Source organism: Anguilla rostrata, unplaced genomic scaffold (assembly GCF_018555375.3).
Source record: "Anguilla rostrata isolate EN2019 unplaced genomic scaffold, ASM1855537v3 scaf1011, whole genome shotgun sequence".
Lineage (NCBI taxonomy): Eukaryota > Metazoa > Chordata > Actinopteri > Anguilliformes > Anguillidae > Anguilla > Anguilla rostrata.
Genome location: NW_026986362.1, coordinates 24,894 through 40,296, shown reverse-complemented (window position 1 = coordinate 40,296; position 15,403 = coordinate 24,894). Strand labels below are relative to the sequence as shown.

General features: G+C 41.6%; 1 protein-coding gene across 4 annotated transcripts in view; it reads right to left on the bottom strand.

Moving 5' to 3' along the window:
* Positions 1 to 2,610: 2,610 nt before the first annotated feature.
* LOC135247001 (NACHT, LRR and PYD domains-containing protein 3-like) overlaps positions 2,611 to 15,403 on the bottom strand; it is a 37,484-nt gene continuing 24,691 nt past the window's right edge. For 2 of the 4 annotated variants that reach the window (XM_064320284.1, XM_064320285.1), the window contains 2 exons: positions 14,338 to 14,511; positions 2,611 to 3,298 (listed from right to left, as the gene is read on the bottom strand). In XM_064320284.1, coding sequence (XP_064176354.1) covers positions 3,100 to 3,298; positions 14,338 to 14,511 — 373 coding nt within the window. In that variant the 3' untranslated portion in view covers positions 2,611 to 3,099. The remainder of the gene's footprint in view (positions 3,299 to 14,337; positions 14,512 to 15,403) is intronic. The other 2 variants (XM_064320286.1, XM_064320287.1) reach the window with 2 other exon arrangements.

Here is a 15,403-nt window from a genome sequence, read left to right as displayed (position 1 = left end):
CTCCGCTTCGCCCATCGCGGTGTTTGCTACAAATACACAGTTCCACCCTTCGGCCTTTCCCTGAGTCCACGGGTGTTCTGTATTTGTGTAGAGGTGGGTCTGGCTCCACTGAGACTAATGAGGATCAGAATACTGACTTATACAGACGATTGGCTGATTATTGCCAATTCAAAACCCAGAGTTGTGCAGGACACTCAGTGAGTTCTGACACATCTGTTGTCTCTTGGTTTCAGAGTAAACCTCCCCAAGAGCAATCTCTCCCCATCCCTGAGTGAAACGTTCTTGGGAGTGGATTTATACTCTGTATCCATGTGAACTTGTCTATCAGCAGACTGCATTTTATCTCTCAGAGTATGTCTCTCTCAGTTCAAACCAGGCTCAATAGTGCAGTATCACACATGCCTCAGACTACAGGGGCTGATGGTGTCAGCCTCTCAGGTTTTGCCACTGGTGCTGTTAAGAATGAGGGGCTCTATGAGGTGGATTTCATCCCTCCACCTCAGCCCCGTGTGCGATCTCCATCGCCGTCTCACATTGACACACAAGCGCTCTGTAACTCTGCATCACTGGGAAAACAGACTTTTACACTCAGGGAACCCCTCTCAGGATCGTTCTCATACGGAAAAAAGGACAGGCACATCCCTCTCTGGGGTGGGGGATCTCAGGAGTGTCACATGGTGAATCAATTTTCTTTTAGCTATTAACTATATGGACAGCTCTCAGATATTTTCTTCCCTGTCTAAGGGGACATCATGTGCTCGTACGCTGTGATAATGACTGCAGTAGCATATGTCAATCACCATGGTGGCATGCGCTCCCTCCAGCTCCATGGTCTAGCCTACAGACTGTTGGTCTGGAGCAGCCGTCACTTTCTGTGGTTACGCGTGACCCATATTGCTTTAGGCTTGCTCCTGTGGGGGTCTAGGCCAGGGTTGTCTGTGAAGCGTATTGTGACAATTTCTGTGAAATACGCTATACAAATAAAATTTGATTGATTGATGTTCCAGGAATTCTGAACATGAGCACTGATCTGCTGTCAAGGAGAAACCCACTGTACGGGGAATGGTGTCTCCATCCCCAGATTGTGGAAATGTTACTGCAGTGATTATCCCTCTCCTTTATGTACAGTCATGCACGCTCCTGCTACGCATGGACCTCCTGTCTCAGGTGAACAGGGAAATACACCACTCCTGCCCTGAGCGAGTAGCTCTATGGGCTTGGCCCGTGAGAGGCATAACCTCAACACATTAGGGCTTCCCCCTCACATGGCTGCAACCATTCAGAGCACGACAGCGCCCTCTACCAGGTCACTTTATGACAATAAGTGTCAGGTGTTAGAAAGATGGTGTGCCTCTCGTCAGTCAGTGCCTTACCAGAGCTCTGTTACTGACGTGCTGTGGTTTTCACAGAACCTTATGGATAAAGAGAAATCCTTTCCTACCATTAAGGTCTACCTGGCAGCTATCACCGCTTGTCATGTTGGTTTCAGGGACTACGCAGTAGGGCAGCACCCCCTGAATCACAGGTTCATGAAGGGGCCTCACTGTTCTCTGCCTGTTGCTAAAAAGCTCAGTTCCCCTTGGGATTTATCACTGGAGCTGGAGGTTTAAATGAGATTTAAAATTGCTGCCTCTCCTGACAGCGTTGCTGCTTGCACTAGCCTCAGCTAAGTGAGTCAGTGACCTCCATGCGCTCTCAGTGCATCTCTCATGCACAATATTCTCCCCTAAGATGGATTGGCTTTTTCTTAAGGTCAATCTAGCCTTTATGCCTAAAAGCTTCCCTCCTTTCACATGTAAGGTGTTGGAGCTTGCCGCTTTTCACCCACCACCTTTCTCCTCTGAAGAAGAGCATAGGCTGCATATGCTGTGTCCTGTGTGTGTTCTCCAAATGTATATGACAAAGACTAAGGCTTTTAGAAAGAGCGACTAGCTCTTAGTCACCTGGGCCCCTGCCTGCAAAGGAAAAGTATCTCTAAGCAGTGGCTGTCCCATTGGCTTGTAGAAGCTATTGTTGTGGCATATGATTCAAAGAGGATAACACCCCCCTTGGGCCTCAGGGCTCATGATACGAGAGGCATGGCTGCATTGTGGGCCCTATTCCCTGGGGTTTTAGTACTTCACATTGTTCCCGTACCCTGGCTATAGCTTTGGGCAGTGGAAAGTCTTCAGTACTTCCCTACACGAGATGTGCCAGACACCACCCTCCCCTCAGGGGAGGAGGCATCCTTTGCTGGCCTGACAGTATCTCAGCTGTGAGCATAAGGCATTCTGGGAGCTGTCCATATCTCCCCATCTGTGGATCTCAAACACGAGATAATGAAAGAGAACTTTAGGTTACTGTTGTAACCCCGGTGGAGAGATCCACCAAAACTACCCTGCTGGCCACGCATGAGATGTGAATATGTTCACTGAGGAGTAGTAGCACTGCAGTGTCCCATATGTTCTTCCAGGAGGGCAGTAGTCTCCTGTAACACTGAATGTGCTACTGGCTGTCAGAACCATATTTGGTGAAATTGGATTACCGGATGTCGTTTCCCATACGTGGATCTCACTACTCTGTGTTTCGGAGAACCGGGGCAGCAACAGTAACTTAAAGTTTTGGGGTAACACCCTTACTGAGGTACTCACTGGGCATATTGTTAGATTCACTAGCAGGATATGCAGCTCTTCTTGGATAGCTGCTATGGTTAGTCAAATGTTATTTAATAGAATAATACAGAAGTCATGCCTTGTGATGTTTATATAGTCTCGCTACCCAAATGGGGTAAATCTTAATTAGGTTAATCCCAGGGATAGTTGTTGGTTTTAGATTCCTGGATAAGCAGGACATTTACCTCCTAGGATTGAAGATTTTAATGTCAGAGAACACTTAGATGAATGCCTGGCAGCAGTAGCTAGTCTCTCTCTCCAGGACACAGGTTCAAGCTGCCCATCATTTCATAGCACACCCCAGTCAATAATCTTATATGCAAACTCACATTCACACAACCATTTAGGTTACAGGCTCTGAAAATGAATGGAGTCAGGAAATTAGTCTTCCCTGTGACAACATTCAAACCCTTACATTGCTATAATCAGTAATTCTATTTAGTTAATGTCACACAGTACACAGCACTACTAACCCCAGTCTCTGTAGTTTACAGTTTGGACTCCTCATTCCAGCAGAGAGCAGCTCCACTCCTGAATCTCCCAGGTCATTGCAGCTGAGGTCCAGATCTGTCAGGGGTGAGTTTGATGATTGGGGAGCTGAGGCCAGAATATCACAGGACTTCACTGTGAGGTCACAGTTGCTCAGCCTGCAAAGAACAGTTCATACATTCAAGTAATGAAGAATTATTGGCACTCTTCATTAAAATGAGCATAAATGATTGTATAAAAGAAACATTTAAACATAACGATTTTAATTGTTTGCTCAAACATTTGTAGAAACTGCTTACTTTCACTTTAATAAAAAATAATTCTTATAAAAAACTTATGAAAATAGTATTTTTCTCAAAAACATAGGGGTAAACATTTCTGGCACGCCAAAAGAATATTTAAAATAAAACCAAACAAAGTGAAATCTAATGAAATTCAATTTAAAAAAATTGATCTCAGACCCCGGAACTGTTTGCTGCCTTTCACCATTTCCTGTTTCACTGGGGTACAAATATGAGGTTGCACAAATGTAAAATCCCTTTGTCATCCATCACTACGGGCTAAGGGACCAGCTGAGCCCCTGTGCTGAGGCTGTCTCAGGACCCCTTGGTGCTGCACATTGCTAAGGGATCAGCTGAGCCCCTGTGCTGAGGCTGTCTCAGGACCCCCTGGTGCTGCACACTGCTAAGGGTCAGCGGGCAGGGAGAGGGGGAGCCCCGATACTCCCAGGGAGAGCAGGGCAGCAGTGCAGTACTGTATGACAGAGGAACATCTGCACATTGTGTTTACACATTAAAATACAGGAATAAGCAGTAAGCAGGCTGTACAGACCCAGCGGCAGTTCATATTGAGATTAAAGCTCAGACAGCAGTGTATTTAAAACTCCAGGAGGCACTGTCGGGCAAGCAACAATTAAGTAAAAATATGTTTATTTTCTGAATCCAGTGCTTCAGTCAATGTCCTTGTTAGAATGTTCAGCACTCTGAATACTGAACACAAGTTGTATTGCGTGCTAAAACCCCTCACTTAACCTACATATATGTTACATGATTTAACAAGTATTACTGAAAATGACAATTATGAATTTAATCATTGATAGGTCAGTCGACAGTAACCTGGTGGAATCAACTGACAAACCAAAACAAACTCTGTATCAGGTCTCCTTCTAAGTTACAAAACAAAACAGAAGACCTCAAACAAGATGCTAAATTTAGATTACCAGAAAAGAAAGACTGAAGAGCCAGACCTTGTCAAAGTATTCCCCTCTTCCAGTGCCACGGGAACAAAGGAAATTAACTAAAATGCACAACCAAGAAACCACCACCAAAATAAAGACCAACTGCAACACAACACAACTTTTTCCTGAGGCCATCATAAACACTTAACGCAACATGGCTTGATTTGGGCAATGCCGAGTTCAGGTGTAGAAAGGGAGGCAGACTCCTTTATGACAAGGACTGGTCTATCTAAAAGCTGACAGTGTACTTTTTAATGAAAGTGACCTTATGTTGTTTAACGTATGGCTAAGAACCCCATTATTACCAAAATATTCAGGAATTTACTCCCTTTCTAACAAGACAAAACATGAATATATTAGGAGGTAATTCAGTTAAGCTAGTGAATACCAATAAAAAGCATGGAAGTTTACTTGTGCATAAACATAGTTTTCAGTCAACGCTTTCAATAAAATGTCACAGATTGCATTTAAACTTAAGATCAAACAGAACCTTTGTTCATTCTGTAGCTACACTGGGCCTCTGGCCTTGTAAATAGCTTTGTCTTCTGGTTTGACTCTTCTGAGACAAACTCTGCAGGAGGTGGGACCCATAGATCGCCTGCCTAGATTAGGGTATCAGAGTGGCGTAAATAACGTTTCCTTTAATGTTCGTGGAGTGGAGGGTAGGCAGCATTCTTCAAGCAAATATTGCATCCAGTTCACTGGTTCTCTCTCTGAGGCCATAATCTAAACACTTAATATCTGACATACTGTAGATAAGTTAATTGCTAATTTTGCCCTCCCGCCCAACCACAGCTTCTGGCTTCAGTCGGTTCGTGGTCTGAAGAACAAATCATCACTGCAGTCCCATCGTCCCGTCCCACAGGTGGACCATTTCTGAGCAGCCAACATCTCAGTGGTTGCAGTCTTGTCAGAGGCAGTTTGTGAACATCAATAGGTAATGTGTAGCAAGACTCATTTGAGCACCCTGGGGCAATACAAAAGCACCCTTTTGTCACGTCCCTTCCGTTTCTCATGTTTTCTGTTTTGCCTCGTGTATCTTCTCTCTTTTTTCACCATCTTTGCTCGCCTCCACAGCGGAGGCGGGTCTCGGTTTCAGCGATCCCTGAATACCTAATTTTACCCACCTGTTTCCCCTGCATTCCGCACGCTTTCCCGTCACGCTCACCAGTATTTATTCTCGGCCCTGTTCCTGTTCCTGCTCAGTCCTGCTCCAGCACCCAGCTCTGCTCGGTCCTGCCCCTGTTGTTGCTCAGTCCTGCTCCAGCTCCAGCCCTGCACAGCACTGCTCCTGTTCCTGCTCCGGCTCCAGTCTTGTCCAGTCCGGTTCCAGCCTTGCTCAGTCCAGTTCCAGTTTTGAATTGCCCTGCTCTGTTTGGTTACCTCTCAATAAACTGGTTGCTTTTCTCCTGAGCCTCTGTGTTCCAGTCCTGCGTTTGGGTCCAGCATTACACATCGTGACACCTTTGTTCCTTTTTTCTGTTGTTTCTTTCCTCCCAATTCATTGTTGAGCTCATTGAAAGTCAGCCATTTAGCAATAAGAATTGTGCAGTCACAACTAATGCCAATGATGTTCAATTCATTTATTTATCCCCGAGGGGCAATTCATTTCTGGGCATATTGTCAATCAACATCAAAAGCAGACGGGAGATAATATGGAATCTGGAAGACTTTCACTACACTAACGGAGGCTGCACCCAAGTTGGAGGACATGGGGAATCACATTGAAGAAGATGAGAGAGAGATTACAGAGGGTGATGACGCAAGGCAGCTGGACCACGATGACAGGACAGAGGGAGAAGAGGAAGCAGCCACACATCACAGAGGCGGACTTACAAGCCCTCATCGAGTGAACTCACTCACATGAACATTAAGGTAAGGACCAGAGAAAGCAAGTGAATAAATACATGCATAAATAAGTGGAGGTCCTGAAACATATTTGGTATCAGAATATCTGCCTAATATAATGCATATTGAGTATAAATGGAGCTGGTTAAAGGTACATAGTACCTATGTGAACTAACAGAAATATTGGTTATGTTGAGTGAAATCGCTGCTCATTTGGAGTAAGTAGCAACTTTATATAACAGCTGGGAAGTTGCTGGTGCACATAGTGCTATTTCCCCAGAGAGGAAATGCCACATCTCTCTGGTCATGGGACTTTTGGGAATCATACATATTCTCTTGCTATTGTATATTAGTTCTGAAGGAGATGTTTATTTTTTGTCTTTTTTACTGCATGATGTTTTGCACAGTTGTTTTGGTTTATATGAGGTGCAGAGCTGATGGGCTTCAACTTAAACTAATATGAACAGGTTAAATCTTGTATCTTATAATGTCCATGGTTTAAATCATCCCATCAAGAGGAAGAAGATACTGAGCCAACTGAAGAAATTACAATGTTCCATAGCTCAAATACAAGAAACACATCTGGTCGAAGGTGAATATAAAAAACTGGAAAGGGAGTGGGTGAACCAAGTATTACATGCTTCATATGGGAAGAAAAGGGGTGTAGCTATATTAATTAATAAATCTCTACCATTCTCTGCAGAGAAAGTGATTGGAATGGCAGGTATGCCATCCCGCCAAGTTACGCCTTGGCGGGGGCATGCCCCATACCTATACAGCACTTTTCAGGGTTCCACACAGAAATAACCACAACAGCCACAGACACTCAGCCCTTAAAAACATTAAATTCTGTACATTCTGACCCCAATTCAACAGACAGATTTCATAAACAACTTCACATGTCCACACAATAAAGCCCCACACTAAGGGGATTTTGCGTTTTCTCCTTCTCTTTCTTCTTCTCTTTCTTCTTCTTCTTCTTCTTCTTCTTCTCATTCTAATTTTTCCTGCCGCCTATCCCACTAACAACATGTCTCCCCATTGGACATTTTACCGACACCAGCCAAATCTTCACCTACACGACCCAATCAAAAACTCGCATACACACGCAAAATACCCATACCTTTTCATACTGAAACATTTCCAGTATAAACAGCTAGTCCGCCTGTGGCCTATTGGGCAAGGTTACAGTCTTGGGGACATAGGGTTCTTGGTTCAAACCCAACTAGGAACGTGTTTCTTTAACCTGCTTTTACCCTCACTAATAATTGTCTACTACTTCTCAGTTATTGCTTTTGCACCATATCTACCCGCCATTCACTGAACGTATACACTGCATTATGACGTACCGTCTGCACGTTCAGTTATTAACCGGCTACAATATTGCAAAGCCATATGGATTCAACGGGAGCTCTTCTGTGCTTACTCGCCTGTGCTCTTCTTTAAAACCACGAACAGGTTTGCTAATGATACTTCACGCATTGCATAGCTATGTCATGGTGCTGCACTAAAAAAGTCACAGTCTGGTAAACCTTCGGTTGAAGGATTGAATCCCGCCTCGCCCTCAGGCAGATAATTTCCTCTTTTACACTAACGTTTTCTTACGCTTATATTTTCTTTACCAAAACTCACTCACGGTCACCCATATGCATTTCATGATGGCAAATGTATTCCTTTTATTAAAAAGTTACACCAGTTCACCACTGTGCCATTTCTACTAACTATTTTTCTTCACTTGGCTACCATACAAAACCTTCTCATCAGCAAACGCCACGCTTGTACATTCATGTTACCTCGCCCTGTTCTCTATCTAGCCACATACAAACAATTACTACGTATGTACGTTCTGCAACTCCACATTAAAACATTACATTTAAAATCATAACTATAACTGCTACTGAACATGAGAAAACCACATCAGTGCAATAGACTTCACACATTACTTCACCCTCCATTTTAACAGCTAATATTTTATAGTGACTGTTATATATACCGTTCGATAAGGAAACTAAGCTCGCTCATGGTCACTCCATTTACTTCGCACTATAGTCTGTGATCATGTCAACCTTCACCTACATGCCCATTCTGCTAAAAACATATTGTTTCAACTACGCAATTTCATAATTTCATCCTAATTTCTCTCACACTGTTGTTACTTTCTCATATGCAAAGCCTGCTGGGACATATGTGTCTGCTCCTATTCTCCACTGTCAAGTTTTCCGGTTCCAGCTTAGCAAAACAGTGAAGAGGATTCCCACCTGCAGATAAGCCTATCAAAATGCCTTATAAACCTTACAAACACTAAAAGTGCATCTCCACGAAATAACAGACAACAGAGCAGGACAGAAGCTCTAATTCTATGGGCTTGCTGATTCTTTTGTCAATCAAGGCTCGTTAAATGGCCGTCAAATCCATGAGTACATACACTGGCCATATTTCACCTGCGTTTCTGATGCGTTTACACTTACGCCACCGCACCCTTTGTCACAGCCACTGTTTCACATATATAGCAAACCGAAACTGCTAAATGGTAAACGCTCATCAGACTGTACAAATTCACACAAGGATAGCCATAATCCACAACCGTTTCTTACAGGGTCACTTCGCATTTCTCACTCTCATAATAAAACGTTTTCAACGTACAAAAATGCCAAGTTACTCACACATACAAGACATACACCGTTTATAACTCATTCATTCAGACTGCCAAAATCCAGGACTGCCATTAAAAGTTTTGATATCAAAATGACGCCAAGTTACGGTACTACAAACAATATAGGCTATCTTGCCTCACCAAAATTAAATACGATGTATTCCAAAGCAATGCTACCCAATATTTCCTCAGTACTTTCAAGTCACTTGGCCCTGTGTTTTGTAATCTTACCATTTTACAATGTCCTGCAAACTTTGTGTCAGATCAAAGTGTCAAATATAAAGTGTCAAATAGCCTCATGGAACACATTGAAATTCATGTAGAAAACTGCTGGTGAGTAACTACAGGAAGCATATTTCTCCAGAAAACATATGTTTATACTTGCTTCTGAACTGACTTTGAGTAAATGTACAAGTGATTGTATATTTGCTACATACAATAAATACTGCATGTAAAATACATATTGTACATACATACATAGAGAACTTCCTGTTCCCCATGGGGACATTTCCCTCACAGCATGTTACATTCACATTTACGAAGAGACATTTATACCAAGAAACATACAATCATTCATGCAACAGAAAGGCTGGACAGCGAAATACATACGTACCAATACAAATTGGACATATAGACGCCTATTCAATCAATCTTGACTGTGAGAAAGCCATCCACACATATGTTTGGCCTGTCCATGTACTGCATGCTTATACACACAGGGCCAAGTGACTTGAAAGAACTGAGGAAATATTGGGTAGCACTGCTTTGGAATACATCGCATTTAATTTTGGTGAGGCAAGATAGCCTATATTGTTTGTAGTACCATAACTTGGCGTCATTTTGATATCAATACTAATGGCAGGCCTGGATTTTGGCAGTCTGAATGAATGAGTTATAGATGTGTATGTCTTGTATGTGTGAGTAACTTGCCATTCTTGTACGTTGAAAACGTGTTTTTTATGAGATACAAGATACTATGGGAAGATATGTAATGGTTGTTGGCTCAGGGATATGGCTATCATACATTGGCGGTTTTTGGGCTTCACTCAACTTTCATAGACTGGGTGAAAATGGTATATAAAAACCCAAAATCACGGATCAGAGTTAATGGTTGTTGCTCAGATTTTTTCTACCTTAAAAGAGGAGTCAGACAATGAGACTGAGTCCGTTATTATCCGTTGCAAGTATTGAACCGTTGGCTGAGTCAATAAGACAAAATAAAGACATAAAAGGAATAAGGGACGAAGGGGGGGGGGGGTAGAACACAAAATCAATATCTAAATACATATGGCAAAATAAAAAACTAGAATTAAATATAAGACACTTCTCTGCCCGAAAGAGAAGGGAGGGTTGAGTTTAACAAATCTAAAAAATTGGGCAGCACAACTTAGAGCTATAATTATGTGGATAACTAAAGAGACAGATGCGGTATGGGTGCTAATGCAGCAAAATTCATGTCAAAATGTACCTTTGGAATCACTTCCATTCTTGGCAGAAACGGCACAGAGGAGGCTCAAGATTAGTAATGACTGGATCAGAGGAATGATGAAAATATGGTCTGTAGTATGAAAGAAATTAAAACTGTCAAAATCCATCTGCAGGGCCACTAAAATAGCAACAAACCCAGATTTTTTTACCATCTATTATGGACTCAGGATATAACAAATGGGCAAATAAGGGCTTAATATATATCGCACAAGTGTTCAATGGGCAAACCATGAAGTCATTCGAACAACTAACACAGGAATTTAATCTACCAGCCCGTGACTTATAAATTCCTACAACTAAGACATTATCTTCAGAAACATAAGGAATGGGATAATATTTGTAAAATACCATCCAAACTAGAGGAACTGTTAATGTCATTTACAGAGGAAAAGACAAAAAAATGGGTTATCAATTTTATAAAGCACTACAACATGAATCTAACGATAACAATGTGGATGTCAAAGAAAAATGGGAGTTGGAAACAAATATTATAATAACAGATGAAAAATGGGAGGAAACATTCAAAGCAGGACATAAACTAACAGCCCAACATGGAGGGAATTTGAGTGGAAGGTGAAAATGCGGTATTTTAACACTCCATCTATCACTTCAGAATACAGCAATACATCTGAATAATGTTGGAGGGGTTGTTGATTGGTGGGGGACTTCACACACATATTCTGGGATTGCCCAAAGGTCATGGATTTCTGGAAGAATGTTCAAAAGGAGATTAAACAGGTTTTGGGTATTAACTTTACTTTAGATCCAGCACTTTTCATACTGGGTATACTTCCTGATATGACGGATAGAGATTTAAGTTCTTTATTGAGAATTCTGCTTTTAATAGCAAACAAAAAAGGTAAGAATCTCCTGGTAGAATCCGTAGCCCCCCAGCATAACACAATGGAGAGGCAGGGTAAAAAATGTTTTTATCATGGATAAAATCACAGCAAGATTACAAATGAAAACAGACAGGTTTGTTGAAATATGGTCACCAGGCGATGCCAGAACTCTAGTCACCTCTTTTTTCCTATTCTTTAAAAAAATATATATATTATTCCACTGTATAAATTTTATTCTTATTTCTATTCTGATTATACAAAAGAGGATTAGGGCCACATGTGAATTCTTTTTTTAGTTCTGACTTTATTCTCCCAAACAGACATGAAAGGCATGAAAGGAATATAAATTAAAACAAGTGTAATTGTATATGCATCTCCTCCAAGTTGTATGTTCTCTGTATTATGTGTGTTGAATAAAAAATCAGTTCAAAAATGATTTTAAAAAGTTAATCTAATAATTTTCACCTTCATGTAATAACTTTGTCCTCTTTACTGTAATAAATGCTGGTTAACTTGTTTGACCTTTACCAGTCTGGCTTTTGATCCGAGCACTCAACAGAGACTGCCCTCCTGGCTGTGATGGAGGCACTTGCCACTTGCTGATCCTACTAGAACTGTCTGAACTAAGCATTCGACACAGTCGACCACAAACTACTCATCTCTACTTTGGCTGAGATGGGAATTTCTCAGACTACCATGTCTTGGTTTGCTTCCTATCTTGCAGATAGGTCCAAACAGGTCACCTGGATGGGGTCTGTCTCTTGACCTCATCCCCTTGTCACAGGAGGCCCCCAGGGATCTGTACTGGGGCCTCTGCTGTTCTCCATTTACACCAAATCTCGTTATACCGTAACAACTTGCCTAATATAAATCATAACTTTAAATTTGGGTGGGCGTTCTTTTCCTCCATGCCATTGGTGCGTGATATACTAAGGCCCTCCCACATATCAACACTTTGCCACTGACGCAACCACTGATAGCGTTAGCTGAAAGCTCATACAGATATCCTAATGCTCAGCTGGTACAGTTTAATCAGCTAACATTAAACTTTAATGTTAGCTAAAAATGGCGAAACAAAGCTCAATAAACCAGTACTTTTAAAAGGCCAGATTGGAGGAAGAGAGTACACCTCTCCAGGCTGCCACCGAACAGCCACCTGTAGCCTGTAAGGAGGACGGTGACCACTCTAACGAGCCCACTAACGTTGTACCGATAACGGATGAGGGATAACACTCCAGCGGACATCTTCCCAAGCCTAAACAGAATGTGGATAATCAACTTGCCGATGACATCCTGCATGCTTGAAAGACTGTTTTCCACCACAAACCACATCAAAACAATTCTGCGGTCTTCAATGCTAACTACTCATCTCAATAATTTGTCACTGATATAATTTGAACAAGAAGTGACTCACTGGACTATGACGAGATAATCACTGTTTTTTTTTTTACCATGGTGATGCCAGCTCGCTCTGAGCCGTTTACTGTTACCTCAGCTAGTTATTCTTTGAAAATAAATCTAGAACTACACAGTTACATAAAACAATTCTCATAATAACTATCAACACTTTGCAAATATCATTCGTTTATCATTTAATCCAAATAACATGACCCTAAAGTTGACAACTGTTGCCATTGTTGTAAGTTTAGCTTTGGCTTTGACTCACAGGCACAAGTTAGCTAGCTAGCTAGCCCAACGTACCTGAACGTTACTTCATGACCCAACCTAGCTAGCAGAGCCAGTGTGACCAGCTAACTGTCACAGACAACTTAAATATATACACCAGTATATAAAATAACATGAAGGTTTTATCTAAGCAGTCATGATATTATTGGTCAGACCTGCGATATTGTCCCTGCTAACAGCTGAAGCAGTGCCGGAGTCGTATACGAGCTGTGTTGTACTTCAGTTCATCTGGCACTACAGCATCAACTGGAATTACACTGCATGGCCATCTAGTGGCTGTATGAGAACAGCACAACTGATTATTGCCACTAACTTTTACTGCTGGTAGACACTAGATTTTTAAAAATGTGTCTTTTGAAACTTTCACACATTGCACCTCTTTTCTGCGTGTCCTTGCCCTGTAATCCATCCATACATTTTATTCTCGCACGCTTTTACGAATATAACAGGTTAATTATTGCATTACATTTAATTATCATTGTAACAATGATAATAATAATGATAATAAAAGTCTGATGTATTAAGTAATTTTTTTCTTTTAAAACCCCTTATCAACATGCTTGGTAGACCTTGTGGAGTAATATAAACTGCACAAAACATTTAATAAGTGGGGGCATTTGAAAGTTATTAGAATTATAATCTAAGAAATACTCCTGTAAATGATGTTATCCTTTAGATGACAGGAGCTAGAGCCAGAACATTGATCTCTGAATCAGGCTATTCCACACAGCATGTCTGCTTACAGTGTTACAATATCCAGCCTATGACTTGGGACTGGAACCACAGAAGAGTGACTAAACTAAACGATATAACACTGCATCTAAACAGCAGCTCACATGTTGTTCAGATGGACACTCTCCCACCAAGATGTACACACATACCCTGCCGGCCAATAGTTAATGTCCGGCTTTACCAGCAGAATAAAATACCATTTTATTCACAATCCTTTCAGAAACACCACAATCCTGCAGCACACACAGGTGTGTGATGGAGTAAAACTCACCTTCATCAAAAGGTCAGTGTGTGAAAGAGAGTGAGGTAAATGTATGGATTTCATTAGAGTTCATAGCAGGTAGTGAATAATGGAGATGGATGTAGACTGCAATGTTTGACAGACCTGAAACATTTTACTATGCAGGTGGTCAATCTTTTACCATGTCAATCAGACATTCAGCATCCAGTCATCACCTGTGACCTGATACTACAGACTCCACTGAAATCTTACATTCTGCTCAGGAACCACAAACCTGGCAACCCTCATAAGGTTTTATCCTGCTTTTATTTGCTTGTTGTGATACAGGAGTAAGGTATATATGGGCAAAGAAAGAATGCTGGTGGACAGAGGAGTAAACAGAGAGAAAGAGCTTTTTAATATTTCACTGAATAGAACCATAATCACAAATTCTATTTAGTTAAGATCACACAGTACACAGCACTACTCACCCCAGTCTCTGTAGTTTACAGTTTGGACTCCTCAGTCCAGCACAGAGCAGCTCCACACCTGAATCTCCCAGGTTATTGTAGCTGAGGTCCAGATCTCTCAGGGGTGAGTTTGATGACTGGAGAGCTGAGGCCACAACATTACAGCACTTCTGTGTGAGTTTACAGGTGTTCAGTCTGCAAAGAAGAGTTAATATATTATAGTATTATTATATTAGGTATACATGAAGCATGTATCTAATATGGGAAATGTGCCAATGATAGTGTTCAGTAATGAGGAGTGAAATTGAGGATTTTAAGGTTGATGATGCTCTGAGGAAGATGTCTGTGCTACACTCTCCAACTGCAGTATTTTGGACCTGAAAGTTAAACATCCTGCTGGACTGAACTCTGACTGTTCTACGGATGTAATTCTGACCCAAAGGTTCCCTTTTCTTATGCTGTAAGTTCTCTGAATTGGGGCAATGGGCTCATCTACCTTTTCTATAATCTGTTCTCTGGGCCTAACCCTCCCATCCCATCCCAGAAGTGCAGCTGCCATCTTTCAAAGTGGACAGTGAGTTAACTTGCACAGCTGTTGAATGGTTGGCACAGCTACCACCAAAAGGAAAGATGCAAAATAATAATGCACATCTTCCAGAGAGGACAGTGAGTTTGTTTCTTTTGTTTTGGTTTTTTGTGACAAACTACCCACAGCATTGCAATCTAAAATACAGTTAATAGTAGATTCACTTTAGAAGCACAAAGACAAGGAAGTGATCTGTTCACATATAACCAGCTGTGTGTCCGGTCTTCTGGTATTACATACGACAGGTAGAAAAACAAGGTATTCCAAAGGTCTGTGGGAATGCCTGTTAATGATACCTTTGAGTTTATTTTGTTGCGATTGTGATATATATGATGGCAGTGCCCAATGAGACACCATTCAGCCTGTTCTGGGCTCTAGGAAACTTCAGAATCCCTGTACAGGTGAGGCTTTAACCTGAGACAAGCCTCAGAATTAACTCAAGAACAGGAGCTGGGGTTAGAGGCTATTTTAACAGTTCCCTGAGAAGACCTCACTCTGGCA